This window comes from Grammomys surdaster, unplaced genomic scaffold (assembly GCF_004785775.1).
Source record: "Grammomys surdaster isolate TR1022 unplaced genomic scaffold, NIH_TR_1.0 67, whole genome shotgun sequence".
Lineage (NCBI taxonomy): Eukaryota > Metazoa > Chordata > Mammalia > Rodentia > Muridae > Grammomys > Grammomys surdaster.
This window is the reverse complement of record NW_021604569.1, coordinates 218,835-246,821: the sequence shown is the minus strand read 5'-3', so window position 1 is coordinate 246,821 and position 27,987 is coordinate 218,835. Positions and strand designations below refer to the sequence as shown.

At 37.8% G+C, this 27,987-nt stretch overlaps 1 protein-coding gene and 1 pseudogene across 1 annotated transcript in view; one reads left to right on the top strand and one right to left on the bottom strand.

The window, feature by feature from the left end:
• Psme4 (proteasome activator subunit 4) overlaps positions 1–27,987 on the top strand; it is a 104,115-nt gene that overhangs the window by 40,624 nt on the left and 35,504 nt on the right. Inside the window, exons 10-27 of the mRNA XM_028776995.1 lie at positions 380–645; positions 1,498–1,684; positions 3,023–3,112; positions 4,647–4,711; positions 4,978–5,128; positions 7,136–7,234; positions 8,831–8,900; positions 9,776–9,843; positions 10,671–10,886; positions 11,614–11,771; positions 13,305–13,400; positions 20,801–20,856; positions 22,666–22,722; positions 22,910–22,965; positions 23,053–23,151; positions 25,163–25,225; positions 25,350–25,445; positions 26,449–26,580. Coding sequence (XP_028632828.1) covers positions 380–645; positions 1,498–1,684; positions 3,023–3,112; positions 4,647–4,711; positions 4,978–5,128; positions 7,136–7,234; positions 8,831–8,900; positions 9,776–9,843; positions 10,671–10,886; positions 11,614–11,771; positions 13,305–13,400; positions 20,801–20,856; positions 22,666–22,722; positions 22,910–22,965; positions 23,053–23,151; positions 25,163–25,225; positions 25,350–25,445; positions 26,449–26,580 — 2,025 coding nt within the window. The remainder of the gene's footprint in view (positions 1–379; positions 646–1,497; positions 1,685–3,022; positions 3,113–4,646; positions 4,712–4,977; positions 5,129–7,135; positions 7,235–8,830; positions 8,901–9,775; positions 9,844–10,670; positions 10,887–11,613; positions 11,772–13,304; positions 13,401–20,800; positions 20,857–22,665; positions 22,723–22,909; positions 22,966–23,052; positions 23,152–25,162; positions 25,226–25,349; positions 25,446–26,448; positions 26,581–27,987) is intronic.
• Positions 7,895–8,645, bottom strand: LOC114629289 (annotated as a pseudogene).

Here is a 27,987-nt window from a genome sequence, read left to right as displayed (position 1 = left end):
TGTGTTTTTGTCTCCTGAACACTGACCATACCTGGCAAGCAACTATTTTAAAACACGAATTTAAGGCAAGGCGGGGAGTCACGTGACTGTAGTCTTAGCACCCATGAGACTGTGGCAGGAAGATCACAGAACCAGGCTATGCTACATAGTGTGACTCTGTCTAAAGGAAAACAAAACAATTTAAATCCTTGAATTTAGAAGTCACTCTTTGTTAATTGGCATAGTATGCTGTTCTGTGTAGTAAGAGCATAAAATTCTTTGTATTCAGAGTGTTTCTTTTTCTTTTTTCTTGTGTGAGAGAAACTGTAAATATCTGTGTAGGAAAGTTGAACCTGAGTAGAACCTATAGGAAAGTTGAACATTGTTTCTGTGTTCCCAGAACAAGTTAATGAAACTCCTTCAGCGGTTGCCAAACAGTGTTGTTAGGAGATTACATCGTGAAAGATTCAAGAAGCCCTCCTGGTTAACTCCTGTGCCTGAAAGCCATAAGCTTACTGATGAAGATGTTACAGACTTTGTACAATGCATTATTCAGCCTGTCCTCTTGGCTATGTTTAGCAAAACTGGTAGCCTAGAAGCAGCCCAGGCTCTGCAGAACCTTGCACTCATGAGACCTGAGTTAGTAATACCCCCCGTGCTTGAAAGGTAAGCTCAGCTTTGTAACTCCAAGTCCAGGGGATTTAATGCTCTTTTCTGGCACCCTGGGTACCAGGCACACACGTGCTTCACAAGTATAACATTTGAACAAAACACTTGTACACATAAAATCAAAATAAATCTAAAAGAATTAAATGACACTACTGTTATTATTTCCCTTTCTGTGTAAATCAGTGCTTACATATTTCTTCTGTACTAAGATTTACAGAGGGAAATAATTGAGTAAAGACCCTAGTGTGCACTTGAAAAGCTAGGTGCTCGCAAGCACAGCTCTGCAAAGGTAAGGACAGGAAGGTCCTTAGTGACCTCAAGTTTCAATGAGACCCTGTCTCAGAAAAGTAAGGTGGAGAGATGTGGCTGAGTTAGTAGAGTCCTTTGTTAGCTTGTCCAAAGCTGTAGGTTCACTGCATGTAAAACCTGACATGGCAGGAATGGTGGTCCAAGCTTGTAATGAAAGAGGATCAGAAGCTGAAGTCATCCTTAGCCTGTGCTACAGGAGGTCCTGTCTCCAAAAGAAGAGACTAAAAGATACTTGTTTGTAACAGGACTGAGTAGACTATTTGTATTTTGTCTTCCTTAGTTCAGTATGCTGCCGATGAAGTTGGCTGAAACAGTGAAAGTCTACATAAGTATATGCTTTTTTTCACTGGTGTTTGTATGGAGTCAAGATCAGATAGGGATGCACTTGTATTGTATTGTTCCTTTGTATGTATAAGTCTGTTCATGTTAGTAGGAAATCTCCACTCAGCCTTCTGCTGTCTGTATAGTTCTTCAGGTCAAAATGCAGTTTATGAATTTAATACATTTAACATTTAAACTGTACTCTGTTTTAAACTATAGAACATACCCTGCTTTAGAGACATTAACAGAACCTCACCAGCTCACAGCTACTTTAAATTGTGTAATTGGAGTAGCCCGAAGTTTGGTATCAGGCAGCAAATGGTTTCCCGAAGGTCCAACACACATGCTACCTCTGTTGATGAGAGCATTGCCTGGGGTAGATCCAAACGACTTTAGTAAATGCATGGTAAGCATATTGATGATTATGTTTTGTAGCTGTTATTGTTTAAATAAATATCTTTTCTTTTTAGTTAGATACCTTTAGATGATAGCATAGTGTTATATTTGGAAATGCAGGTTTTCTTAAAGATAGTAAAACTTTCAGGATGTCATCTCTTGCTTGATCCTGGCTTCTCCCTACTTGTCTTAGTCAGGGTTTCTATTCCTGCACAAACATGACCAAGAAGCAAGTTGGGGAGGAAAGGGTTTATTTAGCTTACACTTCCATGTTGCTGTTCATCACCAAAGGAAGTGAGGACTGGAACTCAAGCAGCTCAGGAAGCAGGAACTGATGCAGAGGCCATGGAGGGTTGTTACTGGCTTGCTTCCCCTGGCTTGCTCAGCATATTTTCTTATAGAACCCAAGACTACCAGCTCAGGGATGGCACCACCCACAAGGGACTCTCCCCCCTTGATCACTAATTGAGAAAATGCCTTACAGCTGGATATCATGGAGGCATTTCCTCAACTGAAGCTCCTTTCTCTGTGATAACTCCAGCTTGTGTCAAGTTGACACACAAAACCCAGCCAAGTACAATGGGTAACCAAGGAAGTGTGGTAAAAAGGTACAAGTTACAGAAGCTGGGAGTAGTGGCAGACACCTATAGTCCAAGCACTTAAGAGACTGAGTAAAGTTTGAGACTAGCTTGAACTGTATAGTGAGACTGTGTCAGAATAACAAAATCTCCTTCCCCTATGAATAATAATTGAAAAATTACAAGATATAAAATTCCAGCTTCTACTTCTACACATTTTTTTTTCCTGACTTACTCTTACTGCTTTGCTGTCTTTTTTTTTTTTTTTTCTTTTTTTCCTGTTCTTTGACAGGTTAACATTTCCCTATAATGCTGTATTTTCAGGTGGAAGGAAAAGTAAATTTTTAGTGACAGAAGATTGGAGAACTATGTGTTTAAACTTAATATATAATGGGAATAAGTTTTACTGTAACAGTTATTAAAGGAACAACTAGCTAATTATTAGGAACCCTAAGTGTTTAATTTTAGAGTCAGATGTAGTGGCTAACTTCCATGATCACAGCACTGGGCACTGAGCTAGGAAGGCCACCATTAGTTTGGGTTCATACTTGGCTGTATAATAAGTTTCAGGTTTGTGTGAGTTAGTTTTGCCTCTTCCCCCTTCCCCTCCCAAAATAGATAAAAATAATAATTCTAAAAGAAAAATATCCAGAAAGATCATTATGGGATTTCCCTTAAGATAATTTGAATATTTTACTTAGCTTTTGGCATAACTTGTGTGGAATAGAGTTACGTAATCAATGCTGAGAACCCTTTGTGTCTTCCCGTAGATCACATTCCAGTTTATAGGAACATTCTCCACTCTGGTGCCTTTAGTAGACTGCTCGTCTGTACTGCAAGACAGAGATGACCTCACAGAAGTAAGGATGTGTTCTGACTATAAAACGCTTAACCGAAATGTGATATTTCCTTGTATGCATCGTAATCTTTAATTCTTTTAAAAAACAAAACAAAGCAAAACAAAACACAGTTTTTGGATAGGTTCCAGAAAGTGCAATTACTAAAAGAACAGGGAAGCTGGTATGGTGTATACACAGTGCCTAGGCAGCTGAGATAGGAGGGTCATGAGTTAGTTCAAGGCAAACTTCTATCACTTATCATGGCTCAGAAATTGAATAATAAAAATCATAAAAGGTGCTACAGTGTTTGCCTATTATGCATGAGGATATAGGGTCAGTCCCCATCACAAGTAAGTGACTTTGTTTCTATAAAAACTCCAATTGCTTTTCTGTGACTGGAGTTACTGTGAGTAGGAACCACGTCGTCTGTGGTGGTGAGACAGCTGTAGCACCCAGCCCAGGGAGGGTGGGAGGCATAGGCCTCTGCTCCGAAAAGCTGCTGCTGGTATACTTCAGTTTGTTGTTATTGTTTGCAAGGTGTGTTGAGCGTAGGAGTTGCTGCCTTGTTTTTCCATCCATCATTGCCTGCCTAAATAACCTTTTCCAGGGGCAGTGGAATTAATACAAAGGATTTTCTTTGTTTCTGTGGTTCTTATGGAACTGTTATGAAGCATAGAGTAAGTGAAGTTTTACCAAAAGGAAACCATTTAAATCTCTCACTACAAATCAGAAATGTCCAATAATCTTAGAAATTACAGACACAAATTGTGTACTGGGACCAATGAGTTACCTCAGCCAGAAAAGGTACTTATTGAGCAAGTCTAGTGATGTGAACTAGATCCCTAGACTCCATGTAGAGATGGAAGGAAAGAAGTGACAACTCTATAAAGTTGTCCTCTGACCTCACATGGATGTCAAATCCACGTGCATACACACACAGGTGTGTGCACACACACAAGTTGAATGCTACTGAAGCTAAAGTTAGAGCCTGTAATTAAACAAAACCAACATGCCAAGTAAATATGGGAGGGTGAAGAAGCCTAACTCTTAAAAGTTCCAAGCTAGAGGCTGTAAGCCTAAGATTTACATAGTGTCTCAACAGTGATACCTTTGAACCAAGTAATTCTTTGTTATGGAAAGTTGTCCTTCCATTGTGCAATAATTAATGGTGGACTTTTTCTGCTATCCTAGACACTAGTAGCACCAGCCTATCCCTCCCGTCCATTGTAAAAGCCGTGTTCTGAGGTTGTCAGCTACTGTCCTTTTTGTAGGCATGTGTTACTTGTATTGTTTGGATATGAAGTAGTACAGTGCTGTCCTTCACAGCTTTAGAAGCATTTTCAAAACCGGAGGTGAAAATAAAGTTGGTTGCCTTGGTTCAAATAAAGTAGTGAAGTGGCTCTGATTTGATATATGTGGTTTTGATCTTTATGACAGTATCCAACACAAAAAAGCTTCCATTGGATTTGCTTGTTAGGTTATAATTGAATTTCATTACTTCAGAGAGGGGAACTTAAGCATATTTGTAATTTTTCCCCACATTACAACGTTATAGATTGAAAAAGAACTTTGTTCGGCAACAGCTGAATTTGAAGATTTTGTGTTACAATTTATGGACAGGTAAGTTGATAACTCAGTTCTATCTTTTCTCAGATAGAGCCGGGGTTGGGGGGTGCATTTTACCTTGAAACTGGTTACAGTGCTGTAACCTTTTATTTAGATTTTACCCAAAGCTGACGTTGGTACCGTGAAGTAAAAAGGACAGTCTATTTATGAGTTATGAAAAAATGGAATAGACGTGTCTTTGAGTAGTGATAACAGTAGAAGTTTGCCTGACTGTCGCGAGTGTCTTTGTTCCTAAACTTTGCTTTGTTTGGGTTGTTCAGATGCTTTGGACTAATAGAAAGTAGCACACTGGAGCAAACGAGGGAAGAGACAGAGACGGAGAAAATGACGCATTTGGAGAGTTTGGTTGAATTAGGCTTGTCTTCTACGTTTAGTACAATCCTCACACAGTGTTCCAAAGACATATTCATGGTAAGAGAGCACTGCTACAGAAAGTAACTCCAGTCTTTTTATTTAACTGATGGTTTCACACTGACTATCAGCCAGTCTATCCTTTATGCTCAACTAAAGGTTTAATCAAAACCTTGTTGGTCCTCGCTGCAATGTAAAGGAGTAAAAAGAGTCTGTTAATTGTCATGCATCCCTCTTGTACAGATTATGTGCGGACACAGATGTTCTTTAAAGTGAGCTGCTTAGTGATACATGCTTTGCATTTTCGAGCTTTGCTTTAGTGGCTTTGCAATTTAAAACTAAAGTGTAATGCGTGAGTTCTAATGTTTGTAGGCATAGGAGAATTGTGCTAGCTGAACACTAATTACATTAGGGAAGCTTGAACAGGTGTGGGTTATTGTTGGCTTTGGAGTCAATGTTAATGAATTACAGTATGTAATAAATGTCTGTAAACAGAAGAGTGCTGAAGGATTCCCACCTCCCTTTCAAGTACTCACTTTATAGGGGAGTATCACCTTGTCTGATACTGGCCTTATTTTTAAAGTTTGTAATTTAATTGAAAAAAGTTTTAGAAAAATTTGCATCACATAATAGAAATTAAATTCTTGGTGGGACAATTTTATAATGAATTAGAAATGATGTCCTTCTAAGGCATAAACTTCCATTCACCTAACAGTGTCTCATGTCTCTAGGTATATGGTCTTTAAAATTACTGTTTCTATTTGTTTCCTTCCTTCAACATTTAATATGTTCATCCTGATTAAAAACTCAGCTATTCTACACCCTCGTATAATGGTTGCTAAGAATATATGAGCATAGTCAGGTATAGTAATACACACCTGTTGTCCTAGCATTTGTTTTGTTTTCGAGACCTGGTCTCCCTATGTAGTTCTCGCTGTCCTGGAGCCCACTATGTAGACCAGGCTGCCCTAGCACTTAACAACTTGCCTGCCTCTGCCTCTTTAATGCTCAGATTAAAGGCAGGAGCTGGCACACCAGTTCTTATCTTAGCATTGAGAGGAGGAGATAGGAAAGACATGTTCAGGGTCATTCTCAAGCCAGCCAGGCTGCATGGGACTGTCTCAAACCAACCAAAATAAACAGCAAACAGACAAAAATCCAAACACAAAAACCCAGCAACAAAAAATAAATACTATAAAGAATGTAAGGAAGTGAACATAACCCATCTCTTAGCAGACAAGCCTTGTTTCTAATTTTTGATATTTGTTAATCTATTCCTTCAATGTAGATTAAGATTTTGTGATGTTGTAAAATTAAGTAGACTACTTCAAGTCTCTGGGTTTTTGGTTTGGTTTGGTTTGGTTTTGTGACAAGGTCTTGGATCTATACCCAGGCTATCCAGGAGCTTGCTATGTATCCCAGGATACTCTGAGTGTGCAGTGATTCTCTTGTCTCAGTTCCTCACTCACTGGGATTATAGATGTAAGCCCCCACACTTGGCATGTTTCAGCTCTTTAAAGTAGATAGAACAATTTATAGTTGATACTTGAGAGAATGACAAATTTTAAGAAATAGATATCCAAACAATTTTCTGTTCTATTGTATTAATTATTGGAAGTGATTAAATTGTATTTGGCTTCCATTTACTGTAATGGTAGATAGCATTTCTATTTCAAATCAACTCCTGCTCTCCAAATGATTTTTGTTTTTAACTTTTCCTCCCTTACCTCCTTCTCTCTCTCTCCTGTCTATATTGGGGTGCGTGCCACTGCGCATGTGGAGACTGCATGGGTAGTCTGTTTTCTCTTTCTGCAATGCAGATTCTGAGGCTTACACTCAGGTAAAGGTGACAGTACCTTTACTTGCTCAGCTGTCTTGTCAGCCCCCCTCAAGTGTTTTAAATTATCATCCACAGAAACTGTGTTTTAGACCTGAATTTAATCAGTAGTTAAAATTTTACTTCTTAGTTAATGTTGGAATAGTATTATTTTCTTTAATGTTTCACAAGATAGTTAATTTCTAAAGAATTACGCTGATTGAGTGTTTTCATTTCTTCTGTATCAATAGGTGGCCCTTCAGAAGGTCTTTAACTTTTCTGTTTCACATATATTTGAAACAAGAGTTGCAGGTCGCATGGTGGCAGACATGTGCCGAGCTGCTGTAAAGGTAAGTTTTGTTGTATTTTGATTTTTGTTTAGATACTGTGTCTTGTTTTAGCCCAAGTTGGCCTCAAATATTCTTTCTTCCTCGCCAACCTCTTTGGGTTATAAGTGTATGGATATTTCTTTTTTTTTTTTAAATTAAATTTCATTTATTTTCTTTGGGGTGTGTGTGTTCGTGTGCCATGGTGGGCGTGTGGAGGTCATGTGTACATCAGAGGATACCTTTCAGGCGTTCTCTCCTTTCACCGTGTGGGTCCTGGGAATTGAACTCAGGTCATTAGGCTTGGCAGCAGGAGCCTTTACACACTGAGCCATGTCACCAGCCCCCACATATAAAAACGTCTCAACATCTTTCATCAGGACCTAAACAAATGATGTCTTGTTGTTGTTGTTGTTAGTGTGCAGAGTAGAGCTTTAGCACAGCACGTGTCATGCTTTGTTTGTTCACTGATTCCTCTTCCTGCCGCCCTCCCTCATGACCCTGCTGGCTGGCCTGGGAAGTGGATTCTCTTGCTTTGCCTCCTATCTGGCTGTTGCAGTGCTGGGGTAACAGACCCATGCTGCTGTGTCTGATTCCCTCAGGTCGCCATGCTTGTTTGCCCAGTGCTTACCCACTGAGCCCAACCTCCCCTTTATCATGCCTTTCCTATATAAAAGGGAGATGCTACCTTCCCAGTTGTTTTTGTAGGTCTAACATGTACTGGTAACACTGTGCATAGTAAGTCATCTGGGCTTCTACAAAGTCATTCAGACAGCGGAGATGATGGGCGTGTGTACTGCTGATTCCCTCTAGCAGAAGTTGGGTGATCTCTGCCTGACGATCAAATTCACTTTGAGTTATTCTTAATTCCTGTTCAGATGAACTTTTAGTTTCTGCAGCTTTTGCCTTTTTTAGTATTGTTTTTGCGGCATCCAAATCCAGTCTCTTACTCTGTAACAGTTTCCTTTCTTTTGCGATTGTTTTGTAATCCCCTTCTATAAAGTTTCTTAAAGGAGTGAGGAAATTTAAGGCTGATGTTTGAATCAGCTCTCTGTCAGCTGTTCCAATTCACTTCTGTGTTTCTCCACATTTAATAAGCTGTCCCTGGGCCAAACTCAGTCCCTGCATCAATCATATATTGTCCCAAAAGTTCCGGGTTGTTTATACGACTTGGTACTTTTCTATCCAGTTTCTCATAAACGAATTCTTCTATCCTGGCATTTGGATTTGGCTGCAACAGCACTTCAGTCTGTTTCATTATTTTTTATGTCCATATTTTGGTACATTCAGCTTTGCTAAGGTGGTCTTCCAGGTGAGCATCCAGTTCTGTCTTCTCTGCTTGGCCAAACTTTTCTTCTGTGAACTGCACGGCCTGGCTGAGGAAGGTGCCCGAGTCGGCCACCAGCTTCTTCACATTGAAATCCATGATGTTCATGCCGGGTGGCAGCCGGTCAGAGCCACCGGCTGTGCTAGCGGGGAGGCGGGGTATGGATATTTCCTAAGTACTTGTTACTAAGACACAGTGTTCTTGCCGTTGGAAATAGTGCTGCTTCATATCTTATGACTGTTAAGTATTTACTTGAAATGAATGACACCTTATTAATAATAATGCATTTTCAGTGTTGCCCAGAAGAATCCCTGAAGCTCTTTGTTCCCCACTGCTATGGTGTTATAACCCAGCTTACAATGAGTAAGTCACAAGAAGTAAAACCTCATTCTGTCTGCATAATTTTCAAATAAATTTTTCTTGGTTCCTAGAACTCTGATAATATTAACAGATCCTTTAGTCTGTGTAGCATTTATATTTTGTTTGTTTATCTTTTGAGAGAGGATCTCCATGTCACCTTGGCTGTCCTGGAACTAACAGGTACCCACCTACCTCTGCCTCTCAAGTGTTGGCATTAAAGGTGTACCCACCCCTATGCCTCCCTTCCACATGCGCACATAGTATGTCATCCAGATTAGTAAGTAACTTTGAAGTCATGCCATATTGAATTAATGTTTTCATGAAACAGCTATCAGGAGCTACTTTGAAAATGTCAATCTTTTTGTGAGATGTCAGTGGCAGAAGTCTTGGTTAGTTTGTTGATTTTCTTTTATTTTTTTTTTTCTTGGTCTATTTGTCCTTCCTTTTTTTTTCCTTCCTTCTCTTCCCCTCCTCTCCCCCTCCCTCCCTCCCTCCCTCCCTCCCTTTTTCTTTCTTTCTGTCTTTCTGTCTTTCTTTCTGTCTTTCTTTTTGGAAAATAGATCTTCTGTGTAGGTCTCACTGTTTTATAAGTTGATTTCTAGACCAAACTGACCTTAAACTCAAGAGATCCACCCATCTCTGCCTTGTAGGTGCTGGGATTAAAGAGTGTGCCATCACAGCCTGATGACTTTCTTAAAAATAGTTTTCACTTCCTTCTGAAGTGACTTCACCTTTATGAAGACTTAAGTCTCCCTGAAAGATTTTCTGAACTATTAGGAATATAAAATAGAAATACTTTAATGTAAAGTATTTTACATTATCCTATGAACCCCCCTGGGCTCATGTGACTCTCCCCTGATGCTATTTTGCCATTGTAGATGACGATGTGCTGAATGAGGAAGAGCTGGACAAGGAGTTGCTGTGGAACCTTCAGCTGCTTTCTGAGGTATCGTAAGCATCTGGAAGAAAGCGCTGGCTTGCTTCTAGAGTTTAGTCTTTGGTTTTTTGGTTTTTTGCTTGTTTGTTTTTGTTTGTTTTGTTTGTTTGGTTTTTGATGAGACAAGGTCTCATTATACATCCAATATGTAGACAGTCATGGTAATCTTTCTTGCCTTCCTGAGTGTTGAATTTAGAGACACATACCACCAAGCCAGGCTTTAGCTTCAGGAAGATAGAATATTTAAAAGTCTGTCATTGTCAAATAAGATGGAAATTTTCCCAGTCCACTTTTCTGTTAAAGATGAATAACTTATCATTTGGGAGTTTACCAGATTTGGAATTTTTAAATTTTATGTTTTGTTTTTTTGTGGGGAAAGGATTGTCACTTTGTGGCCCTGGTTGGCCTCCAACTCACCAAGATGTGCCTGACAATGCCTCTAGAGTCTCTGAAGATGTACACCACCCAACTCTTAGAAATCTTTTACAGTCAAAATTTGATCACCATTCAAACTTGAGTTTTCTTTATGAGATAGTCTAGAAATTTAAATGCATACATTTTGTTCCTTTAAATAAATACTGATTCTTTTGAAAGGGATGTTACTTTGGCATATCAAACATAAAGTTAGAAAATATGTTTTGATTTTTTTTAAAAATTAATTACTAAAGTATAGTTAAAAATGATGCTTCTAAAATAATTTTCAAATGAGTTAAAGCCATTACAGAGATGCTGTTTTTAAGCTACTGTAGTGTCAAATATTGAGTGAACCTTGGATTGATTAGTAATTCTAGACTTAAAACCAAATGCCTTTAAGTATTTTTTCCCTGTCTTTTCAGATTACTCGTGTGGATGGGAAGAAGTTACTTCTGTATAGGGAGCAGCTTGTAAAGATTCTCCAGCGAACCTTACACCTGACCTGTAAGCAGGGCTACACACTGTCTTGCAACCTTCTGCATCATCTTCTTCGTTCTACCACACTAATCTACCCCACAGAGTACTGCAGTGTTCCAGGTGGCTTTAACAAGCCGCCTTCTGAATACTTCCCTATCAAGGCAAGCATTTTCAGTCATTTAGGATTAAAGAATATATTGGGTTCTTAAGTAATTTGGGGATGATTTTTCTTGATGTGTATAGAAATGTCAAGTCTTTTTTTTTTTTTAATTTGTTTATTTATTAAGTGTGCCTGAACCATATATGTGCCTGGTGCCCACAAAGGCTAGAAAAGGACACTGGATCTGAAACTGGAGTTAGAGAATTTTGAGCCACTATGAGTGATAGAATCCAAATCCCAATGCCCTGGGAAAGCATTGCTCTTAACTGATGAGCCATCTCTCCAACCCCAACTCTGTTTTAAAGTACATTGTTTTAAGCTGTTACTGAAGTGTAGTAACCTTGTGCTTTTTAACTTGTCATGGAGCTAAAACTCTACCCTTCCTTCCGGCTACATAGCCTAGGTTGGCCTTGAAGTTGATCTTCCTGTGTCAACTACTCCTGTGCTGTGATAGCTGGTGCCTGGGTAGTTTTCTACCTATCTGCAATGGGTGTGCCATATCTAACTTCCAGAGTTATATATAATGTTAGTCCTCAACTAGCTGGCTTGATATAAACTTGCTTTCTCTTCTACAGTAAATGTTTATTAAGTGGCTTTTAGGGAGACATTCAAGAGTAATAAAAATGAATTTTTTTAATGAGTCTCTTTTGCAGATACTGGCTCATATTTCTAGAAGTATTGTATATACATGTTTTCCTCCAACTTAATGAAAAGCTTCTCTTTTCTAGGACTGGGGTAAGCCTGGAGATTTGTGGAATCTGGGGATCCAGTGGCACGTTCCTTCTTCAGAGGAAGTCTCTTTCGCCTTCTATTTGTTAGACTCCTTTCTTCAGCCTGAGCTTAACAAACTCCAGTGTTGTGGAGATGGAGAACTTGAAATGTCTAGGTTAGTTTTCTTCCATTATAAATTAGTCAAGTCTCAGTGCCTGCCCCAACTTCTGTTATCTGATGCATATATTTCCTTTTTCAAAAATCTTCTTTTGAAGGTTTATTTGATTTTTTTTGTGTATGAGTGTTTCTTCTGCATGTTTATACCATGAACATGCTTACTGGCTACAGAAGTCACAGAAGGCTTTGGATCCCTAGAACTTATAGTTGCTGGTTGTGAGTTACCATGTGGTTGCTGGGGACTGAACTCAGGTCCTCTGTAAGAGAAACCAGTACTCTTAACCTCTGAGTCATCTGCAGCCCCATGATACATAAACATATTCAATGTTTGTTTTAAAAATGTGTATTAAATGTACTGAGGAAAACATTGAACACTATGTAACAAAATTCATCAATGTTTCAACTGTTGTTTTGAGTGTGTGATTTAGTTTGGGTTTTTGAAGCCCTCAACTTCTGATTCTCTTGCTTCCACTTCCCAAGAGCTAGCATAATCATGTCCTGTCATGCCTAGGTTATGCAAGGCTGGAAATCAAACTCAGGAAATCATGCATGCTAGACAGACAGTGTGCTAATAATTACAGCCCCATCTAAATATTTTAGGGTTTTGATATTGTTTGTTTATATTTTCTTTTTCTGTTTTTGTTTTTGTTTTATTTTGAGACAGAGTCTCACCATATAGACCAGGAACTCAAGAGGTCTATCTGTCTCTGCCTCCTAGGTACTAGGGATAAAGACCTGAACACACCTAAACAGCTTAAATAGAAAAACTAGCCCCACATTACCCTCCCAGCTTTTTGGCAGAAACGCTTTTCTACTTAGCAGTTTCCCTTGCTTGTATTGGAAAGTATAGGTAAGGTATGTCCTTTTCAAAGGAGATACCTTTGTCTCTCTACTGAACATAGAGACTCACTGATTCCTTTAGTAGCTCTTACTGTTGACGTTGGGGTTATGTAACTGAGATTTTATTTTCCATAGGAATTTAGCAAGAAATAGTTATTTTTAATCCATTGGGCCTTTATAGTTTAAATTTTTGAAAGTTCTGGAAATAATAAGAAATTTAGTGTTTATCAAATGCCAGAAATCTTTAATAGACATAAGTAAGATTTGGAGGAAGAAGTTTCATTGACTAGCAATATGACTTATACAATATGCTAACTGCTTTTTGGATGTACATATGTAACTAGATTTTTTTATCTTTTTTTCTTTTTCTTTTTTTCCAATTTCTTTGTAGCTAGATTTATCCCCCCCTCTTTTTTCCCCCAATTCCGTGTTTAAGAGTTGAAATTAGGTAGACATGTTTTCTATTGTTACTTCTTGTTAGTGGTACAGATTTTTGTATTTAGTTAATTAAACTAAAGTATCCTCAGAGTGTAGTTAGTTATTATTTGTAACTATTTCTTTAAAGCCTGATTAAGTGTAAGTAGGCCTAGCATTAGTAATGAGTATGTTTGTGTTGAAACAGTAAGTGATAATCTTGATAAAATGCATTAGGTATCTTCTAAAATATGACTATATTTCTTATATTGTCTAGAGATGATATTCTACAGAGTCTGACTATAGTACACAACTGCTTGATTGGTTCAGGGAACCTTCTACCTCCATTGAAAGGAGAGCCAGTTACTAACTTGTAAGTAAAAACAAAACAAAACACCCAAAAAACTACATGTTTTACTCTTTTGACATTTGACTATATTTTAAGTTTACCTACTTCATGGGCTACTGTTTTGTTCTTGATGTTGTTTCTGAATTATTTAATCTTTCATATTTGTAATTTTTAGAGCAAAAAGAAAATCTAAGGTATAATTTAGGTCTGTGAAGTTGTTAAAGGTTTTTATCTAGATTTTTCATATAGTTGCAAGATAGAATATCTTTACATGCTAGTACATTTTAAAACAACAGTTAAGAAGTATTAATTTAAGATTGATACTCTTCTTTTTTAAAAAGCAAGCAAACAAACAAAACAAACCCTACTTTGCCAGCAGTCAGCATCGAGTTAGGATCCTACAGCCCAAACCAATCCTATAGGAGAGTGTTTTTACTACCATTGCTTCAGTGTTGCTTTTCGGTACATCATGTAGAATATTTCATCCATTGCTGGTGCTGCCCTCTGGGCTGTGCACAGTGGAGGTGCCATGAAGTGAGTGCCCCCTCAGCGTGAGGGGTCAGCAGCTGGGTTATTATGAGATTTCTCCCAGCATCTATCTTATTGCTGAGAAAGGTAATGAAGATCACATAAAAAATGAGTAGATAGCTATCCTTAAAAATTGGGGATTGGAGAAATTATTTGCTGTTTTTTGCTTTTTAATTTTTAATAGAACCATAAAAGGCGTTGCTGGAAGAGTGTTCAGGAACATGACTATACTTTGTATGGTTGTTTGGAGTTATACTTTCCAAAACATATTCTATTATTTCACCCTAAAAGCATTTTTTTTTCTTTCTCTTTTTTTTTTTCTTTTTTGAGACAAGGTTTCTCTGTGTAGCCCTGGCTGTCCTGGAACTCACTCTGTAGACCAGGCTGGCCTTGAACTCAGAAATCCACCTGCCTCTGCCTCCCAAGTGCTGAGATTAAAGGCTTGTGCCACCACTGCCGGGCCAAAACATTTCCTATCATAGAACTTTAGAGTGTTAAGTGTAGAAATAGTACTGTAATTTAGGAGGCAAAATCTGTTTTAAGCTTGTTTAAGAATTTGGTGAGTCTTTGAAAAAAAATTAGATTTTTTTTCACTCATCTATTTTATAGTTGGATACAAGAACAATTTTACCAATGTTCATTTTTGTTAAGAAAGATTAATTTTCACATATATTTAAAAATGAGAGCCCTTTGACCCTTTTCTCTCCAATGATCTTAATCCGTGCCATATTTTAAACACAGCCCTTGTATAGCACACAGAGTGCTGTTTCCTGCTTACCAAATTGGGTGTGTCAATAGAGTTCTACAGAAAGTGTTAACAAGGAAGTATTGTGGCCATTCAGTGTAGTAATTTGTCTGAGAGCTCGAGCCTGTGTCTTAGGATGGTTGGGATGCAATGGTAAATGGCCGGTTGAGGGGGCTCCTGTGCTTCCCTTGCAGTTTATCTTGGCACATAGCTCTGCCGTGTATACGATCAGAGAGGCAAGTCTTCGTCTTTCTTTCTGGGATTTTCTGTTTGGTTGATTGGTTGGGTTGTTTGTTTGTTTGTTTGTTTGTTTGAGATTAAGGTCCCTTTGTAGACTTGGCTAAGCTCAAAACACACACCAGTGCTTCTACCTTAAGCCTCCAGCATATTGGGCTTACAGGTGTGAGCCACCAAGCCTGGCTGTTACAAAAGTTCCTTATAAACCAGATTCAGTGGCTCACATATGTATTGGAGTGGCTGAGGTAGGAGAATTTTAAGTTTGAGGCCAGCCTGGGCTGCGTAGCAAGATTTTGTTTCAACCTTTCTCCCCTCAAGAAAAAATTTCTATACTTGTTTATTAGAACGTCAATTTGATTTTTATGAGATGCCTTTTCCTAAAAAAAAATGAGTATATTACTAAGTGCCATATAATACAGCACTATTTAAGCTCTGAAATTGACACTGAGTTCTACTCATGAGGTTTTCCACTAGAAATATAATTTAGACTGAAAAGTTTTATACTTTAGATTTCTTAAAGTTAGCAGGCTTGTCTTCTCATACTTGTAATTGTAGGAAGCTGAGGTGGAAAGTTGGAAAATATGAGGTTTGGCCATAGTGAGACAGAAAGAACAGTGGGTAGGGGGACACAAACCATCACTTCTGGATAAAAAATTTAATATACAATATAATTAAATCATATAAAACACATTAAATATAGTTTTTAAAATCAAACGTGTTCTGTGTCTGTGCAGAATAATGACTATGTTCTTTAGAGTTAAAAACAAGTCATCATCTCTTTGATTTAAATTGCCAAGTAGAAACTTACATTTTTTTCCTTTATTTCATTATTTTATATGTATGGGCAACAGATGTCCGTGGAACTGGAGTTACAGACTCCATATAACTCTAAGCTGTCATCTATGTGGTGCTGGGAATCAAACCCAGGTCCTCTGCTAAAACTGCCAGGGCTCTCCTCTATTAAGTGGGAATTAAAAAAAAAAAAAGAAAACAAACAAAAGCTTTCCATTGGCTTTTAGGTAATTAGCAAAATATTTCCAGTAATAGTTTGTATTGTCTTTATCCAAAAATGTGGAGTACAACACTGTGCTTTTATTTCTTGCGTGCACTATTTTCACTTTTATTAAAGAAGTGAATAAATCCAAAACTAATAAAATAGCCTTTAAACCTTCTAAAATGCTATTCTCCTACAGTAAAATGGTTGTTAAAAAGTCATCTAAATTGAGTTGAAAAAAAAAATTAAATCAGTGGCTACATCCTGTGACACCCTAAGTGTGAAGAATGAATAGAGTGTAGTTCACAGAGACTTTGAGCAGATTGAAGCTGAGAGAACCCTGAGGTAGACTTTAGTCTGAAGGCAATGGAGGGAATCCCGTGTATGGAGAGAATAGGCTGCATTATAGTGGTGAGTCTATTAGTGTAAAGCCTCAGGTGTTAAAATACCACAGCAATTTGGGGAACTATTAGCAACTCAAAAAATGTTTTTCAATGTGTATTTAAATTCTTCATCTAAGTTTTGTGTATAAAAAAATGTATCATGTTGTGTTACACTTAGAGTCAAGTGACTCAGTATCAAATCAGGTCTGGTTTCTGTATTTGTTGGTGATATCATTTGTCCTCTGGAAAACTGTGATGAAGAACAGATGCCTACTTCACTTCTAAGTAGCTCTGTTTTTAATGGAGTTCATGTGATGATATTAATTTCACTATTATGGGAATAGCTACTAAATGCAAAACTTTTTTTTCCTGTGCTGTACAATGAGTGACAGGCAAATACAAAAAGCTAAATGCAAAGTTTAAAAGTAAATGATGGAGCAGTTTGGTGGGGGTGGGGGTGGGGATGGGGAGGAGTCACTACCTGTAGTTACTGTAAACTTTTGAGTGTCAAACGTGTGCACATAAGATCCTTGAGGGTAATTAAGGCCAAAAGCTTTTCAGCTTATTACAACTTAAAACAGTTTGAACTTTAAGCAGTTATGCTCGATGCCATACATTGCTGAATGAATCTTAGAATGAAATTTCTCCCTTCTTTGCTCCTGAGACTTTAAGAGAGGCACTACTGCTACAGTAGTTAGGAAGTACAGTTCTACCTGTATAGATGTGAAAATTGGATTATGTCTTTCCGTTGTCACACAGGGACTTTGGACATTGCCTTTAATCCTGAAATCCTCAATTTTCTCCTTTTCAGTCCACTTTCTGTTAAAATCTTTTAGGTCTAACCAGATATTACAGGATGCAGAAACTAACATCTAAAAAACAGGGTTACTCAAGGTAGAGGAGTCACCATTTTCATCTCCAAATACATCTTTTACTTTGTTCACCTTTCCTCTGATCTGATGCATCATAGTCAAGTCATTCTCTGGGATCTCAGCTGTTACTAACTGTCCACTCAAAAATTCTTACCAACTAAGCTTGAGACCATTTCATTGATGTGTGAAAGGTTGTGTTGCGTATACAATGAGGGGCAGGGCTAGCTAACCTCTCTTGGCACCTCCAGGAAACTACCCAGCACTGCTGGGGAAGCTGCACACAGGAAAGGAAACAGTTACTACTCCACGGTGAGTAACCCTGTTTTCTCCTTATTTCGCCTTCTGATTGTTTCCATTGATTTTTAAAAGCTTTGTGTCTCAGACATGAAAATCTGTTCTCATACTTACATTTAAATCTCCAGTGTGTAAAGTTCCTCTTAGCAGTCCTCTGTTCCCATGGTAGCTCTTCAGTTGTGTTAGTTTCATCTGTTATGGATGCAGAGAGCTGGGTACAAAGAGATGGCCAACTGTCTCTTGTGAACTTGTAGATTACGAGAGGCACACCTGCCAGTGGCTTGATTGTAAATCTTTTTATTTATTTTATTCAGAATGGAGAAGGATTCTTGGGAAAGACTTACGTATAATACAGTTGTACCTGTTTGGTGACAAATGATCCAGTCTTTGTATACATCTGACTTTCATTTTTTTCCTTTATGTTTTTGTCATTTCTTCATTTTTTAGCATCCTCTGTTTGTCACCAGTTTTAATTGTTCTAATTCTACCTAAATATAAGATGATTGCAATCTAATGGGACAGATAATGTGGTAGTCTAAGGTGTTTTGTTATAAAGTGGGCAGCCTGTTCTAGGAACAATGATACTGATTTTACTCCGTTATCATTAACATGTAGAACTGTTTATACTGTGTTATATTGGAATTGTTTTTCAGAAATGTGTTTAGTTCTCAATACAAATGATAATAGCTGCTAAGATGGATAGATGGATGGATGGATGGATGGATGGACGGACGGATGGACGGATAGATGGATGAGTGAGCAGAATGGACTTCATACAGGGGAATATGGAACTTAAATTGTAGTTTGCTCTTTGCTTGTTTTCTCTATGTAACACAGGCTGGCCTCGAGTATATAGACCTGTGCTACCACATACGATGTATATACTCATTCAGAAACATTTGCTGTAAAATATGTCAAACCAATTAGAGTTAATTTGTGATAGGTAGAAAGAGATGGAATTAAAGTTGGTTCTTAGATAAATTAATATAAAGGGAATTCTTGGTAACAAAATTAAAGTTTAAGTATAATTAAATACCTTATATATGAATGATATGGAAGTTATATTTTAATTTGTGTCCCAAAAAATAGGAAAAGAATAAACTATTTTTAAGTTTCAATACTTTAAAACCTTTAAAAGTAGATTTGTTTTTCTATTTGATATTACCCAACAGACCATGAAATAATGCAGGGTATTTGTTTTGTTTAATTAAAATAAATGATAGAAAAGCAATTCAGAGTTGACACATATATTTATGAAATTAGATTTAGGCTTTTCAGGTAATATTTGTTTTTAAATATGATTGATGTTAGAAGAGCCAGCAATCCATATAATGAAATACTCTATGGACTATTAAGTGATAGTGTTTGTGTAGTATTTGTGTTGTGTGGGTCTGTATGGGGCAACATATGTGAAGGCCAGAGGTTGCTGTTGGATGTCTTTCTCCAGCATTCTCCACCTTCGTTTTTGAGACAGGGTTTCCCCATACCTGGTTTTGCAGCTTTGTCTAGAGTGACTGACCAGTAACCCCTCGAGGTTCTTCTTTACATTCTCCCCAGCACTGTGCACCGTGTTCAGCTTTTTACTTGGGTCCTTGAGTCTAATGTCAGCCTGGTGCAGCAAGCGTTGTATTGACCATGATGTCTCTGTACACCTTTGATAGGTTTTTTTCTTTTTTTATGCAGAAAGAATTATGGAAAATCATTAACTATAGAAATTATTTTTTAATCTTATTAAGGTCGAGTGACTGAATATTTAGTGTTCTGTGGTACTGAGTAGAAACTGAGTAGTGTTACAGTTTTACTTGAGACAACTAGTAGTTTTGTATCTGCAGTGAAGGTTTCTGTTCTCACAAGCCAGGGATGGCAAACCCTTTCCAGTGTTCCACCAAGAAGGTGGTAACAGCTCCCACGCACTTTGTCATTGTTCTTTTCTGTTTAGTGCACTAGAGACTCATTGTAAGGCTTTCTTATGCTTTTCTGGCTTGGATTTTTGGGTACATACTTATGTTTGATCATAAAAAGTTAACAAAATGCTGAAATTTGCACTCGTTGCCACAGGTTGAAACTCTATAGAAAGAAAACATATCTTTAGAAAATCTCATAAAAGCAAAGTAGCATTTTATGCTATAAGATGTTAAGGAATCTTAAAATACGTTAGCGAGAAAGAACCATTCCTTGTTTATAATCTGTTGGTTTGGTTTTGAGATTTGCTGTCCTAGGATCTGAGTGATGGTCAACAGGATAGTTGAGGAACCAGGATTCTGAAGTCATGAGCTATCTATAGTTAGGATTTGTAAGCCAGATAGAATGCTTGCAGCTTAGCTGCTTTTGCGAGTACCCTTGGGTATGTTGATTGAAAAGTGGTGTTTCCTTCCCCATTATACATGTTGCAAGCTTATAATATTAGGTAATAACAGTTTTTGTGTATTATTCCATTGCCCTAGGTTGGATTTGTTCATTCTATTCTTCCTTTGCACTTGTACCTATGTTCTACATCTTAGAAAGTATCTTCTCTGCATAATAGAGTAGCTGGAGCCAGTTTTGAAATTGTGAAAATTGAGGTAAACGTATATATAAATTCCGATGTATAAATTCTTAATTCTCCCATAAAATGAGTTCTTATAAATCTAAAGGTAGCTCTCAGCCATCTATTCAACTTAGCTGCGTCTGGTTGTACTGAAATATTTCTTTTGGGCAAATGTTTGTTGTTTTCAAGGGTTTGACTTTTTAGTCAGGCTGGCCTGAAGCTCATTATGTAGCCGCAGCCTGGCCTTGAACTCACAGTGATCTGTAGGCTGCAGCCTCCAGAGTGCTGGGTTCACAGGCCACCATGCCTGGCTCATGACTGGTCTTTAGTTAAGATTAAGCATTTCCAGATAGCCATGTAGAAACCACATTTTACTACTGTGTTAGGAAAGGTCCGTTTTGCTGGTTGAAAGAGAAGGAGTAATAATTATTTAGAGAGCCACGTATGTTGTCTTAGTTACTTCAGCAATACAAGTTGACTGAATTGTAAAGTATAATTGTATAATTAGAAAGCTGAGTTTTCTTTTTGCAGATGTATAAATGCTTATGGATGAATTTAAGCTTTTCCACTTGAATATTCAGTTATCAATATAATGTCTATTGAGAGATGATTTTTTTCCTTGAAGGCACTAACTTAACACTTTCTTTAAGTTAGTTAATATGTTCTTACTGATACAGCTGCATTAATCTTCAGAAGTATAAGGAATTGAAGTACAAGAGAGTAGAAGTTTTGTTACAGGGCATTATCTTTGTTTTAACTTAAACATTGTAACAATGAGATTTTTTTTCCTTGGCCTTTGGTATTGATATTATTAATAAATGCAAACTCTCTTGTTTTTATACAGGGTACCAAGTATGGTGTCCTTAGAGGAAACAAAATTGTATACGGGACTGGAACATGGTATGTCAATACTAACTGAAGTAGATCTGTAGAGGTTTCTGTGTAGCTTTTTTGTAAGGATTAGAATGGAGTAGTTTTGTAGTTGTAGATCTTAGATTCTTTGTGGTATATAAAATATACTCACTATACAACAATTGTTTTCTTTTCTCTGAAGAAACTAAGTGTCCATGTTTGTTTCTGAGACAGAATCTCACTGTATAACCAAGGCTGGCCTCAAGCTCAGGGATCTCCCTGTCTCTACCTCCGACTTTAGAAATTATTATATAAAGAATTAACAAATAACAGAAATTGGGTTCATAAATTTCATTGCTTTCTGTGTTCAGAAGTAAGCTTTGCTATGTAATGTTCATTTTATGTTTTTTTAATTAAAGTCCAGTTATCTATCTGTGTACAAGTGCATTCCATGGTCAGAGGACAACTTGCTAGACTGGATTTTCTTTCTATTGTGTTGGTTCTGGGCCTCAAACGTAGGCTATCAGTCATTGGAAAGACCTTTACCAGCTAAGCCATCTCACCAGCCATATTTTATTGTTTTAGGATGATTCATTAAAGTGAATGAGAATATTGTATTCTGTTGATTTTTTGTAGCTGTTCATCTATGAGTTTTAATTCAATTAAAATTTTTGATGTGATGCTGGGATCATACCTAGAGACACGAGGGGATAGATAAGTGTTCTCCCACTGAGAGGACATCTCAACTATACGAGGGGGACAGACAAGTATTCTACCACTGAGAGAACATGTCAACTGTATGAGGGGGACAGACAAGTGTTCTCCCACTGAAAGGATGTCTCAACTATACGAGGGGGATAGAGAAGTGTTCTACCACTGAGAGGACATATCAACTCGTAAATTTAAAATTAGTATTTTGTGAAACAACTTGGGATATTGCTCAGTGATAAAGCACACACCATGCCTGAGGCCCTGGGTTAATTAATTTCCAGCATTCCCCCCCACCAACTGTGTTTTATTTTATTAGAGTTCAGACTATAACCTTAATAAAAAGACAGTAAATTTTCTTACTGATGGGTTAATAATAGAATTAGTTACATGCATTAGTTTCTAAGGTATAACTGTTGGATTTAGGTCACCCAATAGTATTTTCTCTCTTTCCTCTCCCCTACTTTAAAAAAAGTATATATTTATTTTTTTATTGTATGTGTACAAGTGTTTTCTGCATATATGTATGTGTACCACATTACCATGGAGGTCAGAAGAAGGTGTCAGATCCCCTGGAACTGAAGTTAGAGCTAGTCATGAGATGCCATATGGGTACTGAGAACTAAACCCCCATCCTGTGTAAGAGCGGCAAGTGCTTTTAACCCCGCAGCCATCTCTCTCCCACCTTGACAAAATATTTCATAAATAAGTATCTTATTTTGGTCATTTGAGACCAGTCTCTTGTGGCTCATCTTGCCTTCAGCTCCTGCTCTTTCTTCCTCTTCTTCCCAAGTGCTGAGGTTACAGATGTGAATCACCATCCTCAGTTATGTGTGTCTGTTTATTCATTTATGGATTGATTGGAGACAGGGTCTTGCTTCCTAGAGCAGTCTAGCATTGACCCATCCCTTGTTTTACTCTCTGAGGTGTTGGAGTTACAGGTGTGCCTCGATGCTCTGCTCAAGCTTGGAGGCTTTGAGTGGTAGTGTGTACCATACTCAGCCACTGACTTAACTATGTTAAAGGCAAAGCCGTCTCTCCTCCTCTTTTCCTTTTCAGAGGGTCTTTGGTTAAGCTGTTGTTAAAAACAAATAAAATCAGGAACTTTCCATGTCTAAAATGCCATCTCATTATTATTTTTTTAAATAGACCTATCCAGAGAAAACCACCGAGAAGTAATTGCTAGTGTCATAAGGAAACTTCTTAGTAAGTATATATGCCTGTAACTTCCCTGTATTCCTACACTTTAAAATTGTATCCTGTGGCAGGTGTGCTTTTACTTAACTTTTTTTTTTTTTAAATTGAATTAGAGTGAATATCACCCCCCCCCTTAAACAGCAGATTGGGGTTTGTATAATTAAGATTAGCTAAAACTTTTCTTCTCCTATTTTAGGCCATATACTTGATAATTCAGAAGATGATACCAAATCACTGTTTCTCATCATAAAGGTAGAAGTGGCTCCACAGCTCCGTAATGGTTAATGTGCTTTTCTTGCCTGGTGACTTCTGAATAAATGTTCAAATTCTTTAACACAGATCATTGGAGACCTTTTGCAATTCCAAGGATCTCATAAACATGAATTTGACTCCCGATGGAAAAGCTTTAACTTAGTAAAGAAATCAATGGAAAATCGGGTCAGTATTTTCACCTGAAATTCTGAATTACTATTTTTGAAAAAATGTATAGTAGTCCTGATTTGATGATTATTGTTTATAGAGGAAATTTGACCTATAAGTAGCTTTAAGAGAATTGCATGAAACCAACTTCTTCCTCCTCTTCCTTTTTTGCTATAGGATTCTTGCTACATAATAATAAAATATATGACTTTTTAAAAGAAGATTTTAAAAAAGAGAATACTGTATGTGGATTACAAACATGAAACGTATCAAATGGATCCTATTTCTTAGGACTGTCATTAACTTTTAGAGTACTTGTCTAGCATGTGTGAGGCCCTAAATTTAAAATAATTTATTAAGTGATAATGTCTGTTACTCATGATCATATATGTATCCATGTAGAGATTTGCTTAGTAACATTCAGGCTATCTTATAAAAATGTGAGGAAATTTTAAAAAGGAAAAAAAGAAGAAGATTGCCCACAGGTATGAACTTCATGTGAATCTGAGGGAAAGTTCTTGTGTTAATTTCATGATCCAATATGAAAATCAGTATAAGCTTCTTTAGGCACCTGGAAGGAAAAATACCCCAAAGCTGTTCAGAACAGTGTTCTCTAGTAGATGGTGATCAAATTCAGTCTCTAGATCCCTTTCTACTATCTGTGCTGGACACTGAAGATGGAGGAGAATGTGAGCAGGAATGGGAGCTATGGTAGGCAGTGGAAGAATGCTAGAAGGTAAATTAGGTCAGTAGTTTGGTGGTAAAAAGTCCTTTGGTTCATATTCAGCAGTGGAGAGGCAGTAAAAAGAATATACATTGTAAACATGAGCCACCATACCTAGCTGAAAGCTAGGATCGATTTGATTTGAATACAGGAAAGTGTATGTACTGACTGTTAGAATGTTCTGTCACATTTAGAATCTAGGTGGAAAAAAAGCCTAAATCAAGGCTTTTAAGATGCAGATAGAAGGATTTAGACAAAAGATAAAATTGGAGGGCTTTGATTGTTGATGTTACTATTTAAATCGGTGGCACCAGATCTGGCTTATAGTTACAGGCCGCCATCTTCCCTAGGCTAGGCCTGAGGCCATGAGCATCGGTGTGTTCTCACTGCTGAAGTTTGGCTCAGGCCACCTGGTCAAGCAGTCAGAGACACCGACCCTGCCACCCATGAGACGCCAGTGTGGGGCCAATCTTCCATGCTGTCTCCACAAGGCTGGGCTGAGCCCAGACCATCGCACCATCCACGCAGTGCGGTACCCGGTAGAAATGAGACGCTAATGCTTTAAAGCTTAAACAAAGGCTTTATGTGTTTGGTAATGCTCAATTGACAAGATGCTCACACACTTAGAGATGTTACCCAAATAACTAACCTAGATATAAGTTGTTACCCAGGACTGTTCTCGATACATGTGTGGTCCTCTATGCCTCCTACATCTCTGCCTCCTTAGCTCCTCCTCTTCCTTCTCCTCTTCCTCTCCTTACTCCTCTTCCTCTCTTTACTCTTCCTCTTCCTCTCCTCCTTCTCCTCTTCCTCTCCTTATTCCTCCCAACTTGTGGAGGAGTATCCCGCTACATTTGATGACTAATGTGATAAAGAATAACAATTACAAATAATTTTATATTTACTTATTTGTGTGTGGAGGCATACATCTGTGAGTGGAGTTCAGAGGACAACTTGCAAGAGTCAGTTCTCTACTTCCAGTGTAGGTCACAGGAGCTGAACTCTGGTTGTCAGCTGTGCGTCAGTTGGGTTTGCTCTTCAGTCACTTTTTCTCCCCTATGTCCATTTTCATGGTCTGGGTTGCATCTTTGTTATTGTTATTGGCTTTTTTGTTTGTTTGTTTGTTTGCTTGGTTAGTTGGTTTTGTTTTGAGACATGGTCAATCTGCATAGCCCTGGGTGGCCTGGAACTCAGAGTGATCCACCTACCTCTGAGATTAAAGGTATGTGCCACCATGTCTGGCTCTACCCTTTGTTTTGAGGATTCAGTGAAAGCTTATTGAGGCGTTTGCTATTTGTTTTCCAGCTCCATGGAAAAAAGCAGCATATCCGAGCACTGCTAATCGACAGAGTGATGCTGCAGCACGAGGCAAGTCTCTCAGTAGTCACCTCTCAGTGCTCCATTCTAAGGAGTAATCACTGCAATAGTTTCACAATTAAATGGGTTTTCAGTAAATACTTCAAGACTTGATTTGTATTATTTCTTTTTAAAGTTGCGAACACTAACTGTTGAGGGTTGTGAATACAAAAAAATACATCAAGATATGATCAGAGATCTTCTTCGATTATCAACAAGTTCATACAGTCAGGTGAGGTTCTATACTCTCCCATATTTTTATTTTGTTATATGCAATCTAAATATCCTTGTTTTAACAGTGTAGCTTAAGTAATCCCTCATAGAGGGTCCCCCAGAAAGAAAACAAGAGAACCATAACTAAAATCTAGCACTCCCACCCCAATGGCATTAGAAATACCTTTCAAATTTCAAATAGATTGAAATCTCGCCTTAGTGTACAACACCACTATGTTTGCAGTGTAATTTCTCCCTCTCCCCTCCATTTTCTCTCTCTGAGAGACAGGGTTTCTCTCTGTAGCCCAGCTGTCCTAGAACTCCCTTTGTAGATCAGCAGGCCTCGTCCACCTTGATGCCTGGCTAGTTACTTCTCTTTTTAGATCCCCATGTTTTCTTCCAACAAGGTCTTGCTGTTTAGCCAGACTGGCCTTGAACTGTGCTGGAAGCAGTGGTATACGTGCCACCATGTCCAGCTTAAATTGTTTCTCTGTGTTTTAAATTTTAGAGATTGTTCTAGTAGAATGGTGCTCCCATTTAATTCTGTGAACCTTTGAAGGCTAATCTGGAATGGTTATATAATTCCTTCTGTGTGTAATCCTCACGTTTCAGGGAGTTGGTAATATATAACATGTATTATATACTATAATACATTATAGTATTATAATGTATAGGATCTTTCTATAGTATATAGAACAGAGAAATTACAAGATTTGTGTATACCAGTTCCTTCTAACTTGATAATTTCCTTTGCGTGGGATTGGACACTTGATCTTCTTTTCAGCAGTAACTTAGAGTGTCTGCTTTTTGCCTTCAGATATGATAATAAGCTGTTGCTTACAAGTGCCATTCAACTTTCCTCTCATCAAAACAAAATACATGATAATATTTCCTTTTTAATAATTATCCCTTTACTTTTCAGGTTGTGTGCTTTCTGTTATTTAGGAAGCCATCTGAGTTATCATCCCTTTGTTTTTATACTTCATTAGACATCTTTTTAATTCCTTGTCAATTTTTTCCAGGTCAGAAATAAAGCTCAGCAAACATTTTTTGCTGCTTTGGGAGCATATAACTTCTGTTGCAGAGATATTATCCCCTTGGTTTTGGAGTTCTTACGGCCTGATAGAAAGGATGTCACACAGCAGCAGTTCAAGGTATAGGTTCTGTTTTAACTTTTGCAGTAAACATCTATAGATCCATCCTTGAAGGTCTTCAGTTAATATTTTGTTATATTTGCTTATCATATATCTTAAAATGTGTGTAAGTTGATAGTATCAGAACATTTCATCATGATTAGTGTTATGGAGAAAATACAGGGCGGAGGCCCCTTTGGAAACAGTTAAGCTGAAGTAGCATAACCAATGTGAAAGGAGGACCAGAAACAGGAAGAAAGAAGGTTATTGTGAGCAACAGGTAAAAGTAGAAAAAGAGAGCTAAGAGATTTCAGACGTGACATGTAAATGAATCTTCATAAGTAGATAGATTGAGGGATATTAAGGACAGGTAAGAGTAAGTGCTTGATGGCTTACTGTGAGGGACTGATGCAGGGGTGTCCTATCTTTATACTTCTGCATAGTACAAGGGGTTATAGGGGAGGTGGGAGATCCCTCAGCCCCAAGAGTTTCCAGTAAGCCTGGGCAACATGGTGAGATCCCATCTCAAAACAAAATGAAAAAATTAGAGGTCAAAAAACAAAACTGACTGAGATACCATTAAAAGAGGGAAACAGACAGAAGGCAATAGAGAGACCTTTCGGGGGGGGTGGAGGGGAGACATTCATCAGTGCCAGCTTCCTGGAGAGGATTAAGACAAGCACTAAGCATGTTCCTTGAAGTTTGTAAGGTGGAAATCAATAGGCTGCAAAGTAAAGTTTTATTAGAACAAGCCACTGTTTTATGTAATTTGTACATCTTCTTTGAGATGATTAGTTGGAGACTTATGCCAAGGGGCTGACTGTTTCCTTTCTTCCTTCATTTCTGGTGGCTGACTTTCTGCCTCAGTGCAGGATATTCTTTCTGGAAGGTCTGCCTCATTTGATTATATATTGGCCAATCTTGTTAAGAATGGCTTATGTGGGCAACAGTAGAGAGGTTAAGGTTAGCAGTGCCTGTATGTAGAGCCTGAAGGGGACTGGAATAGATAGTAGGTAACAGTCTGACTTGGGATCTTTTTTATCAGAGTGTTCTGGAAATTAAAAAAAAAAAAGTTTTGATATCAGTAGAAAATGTATCCACTTCATCAGACTTATCTAATTAGACTTTGTCAGTAAAAACATACAGTTAAGCAGCTGGGTTTTTTAAAAGATATTTTTAACTTATTGTTTGACAATTTCACACATGTATACAATATATCTCTTCATATCTACCCTCCTCCTAAGTAACCAAGCTTTTATATACTTACTTAGTAACGTTCTTAGCAACTTGATCTTAGCTGGTATTTGATAAATCATTTCAAACTTTAGGTCTTAAAAATATTCAGTGCTGCTTTTCAAGGTCATTGTCATGTCTAAGGAAAATAAGAGTGGAGTTTGTGTTGTTACAAACATGCCTACCTTTTTAAAC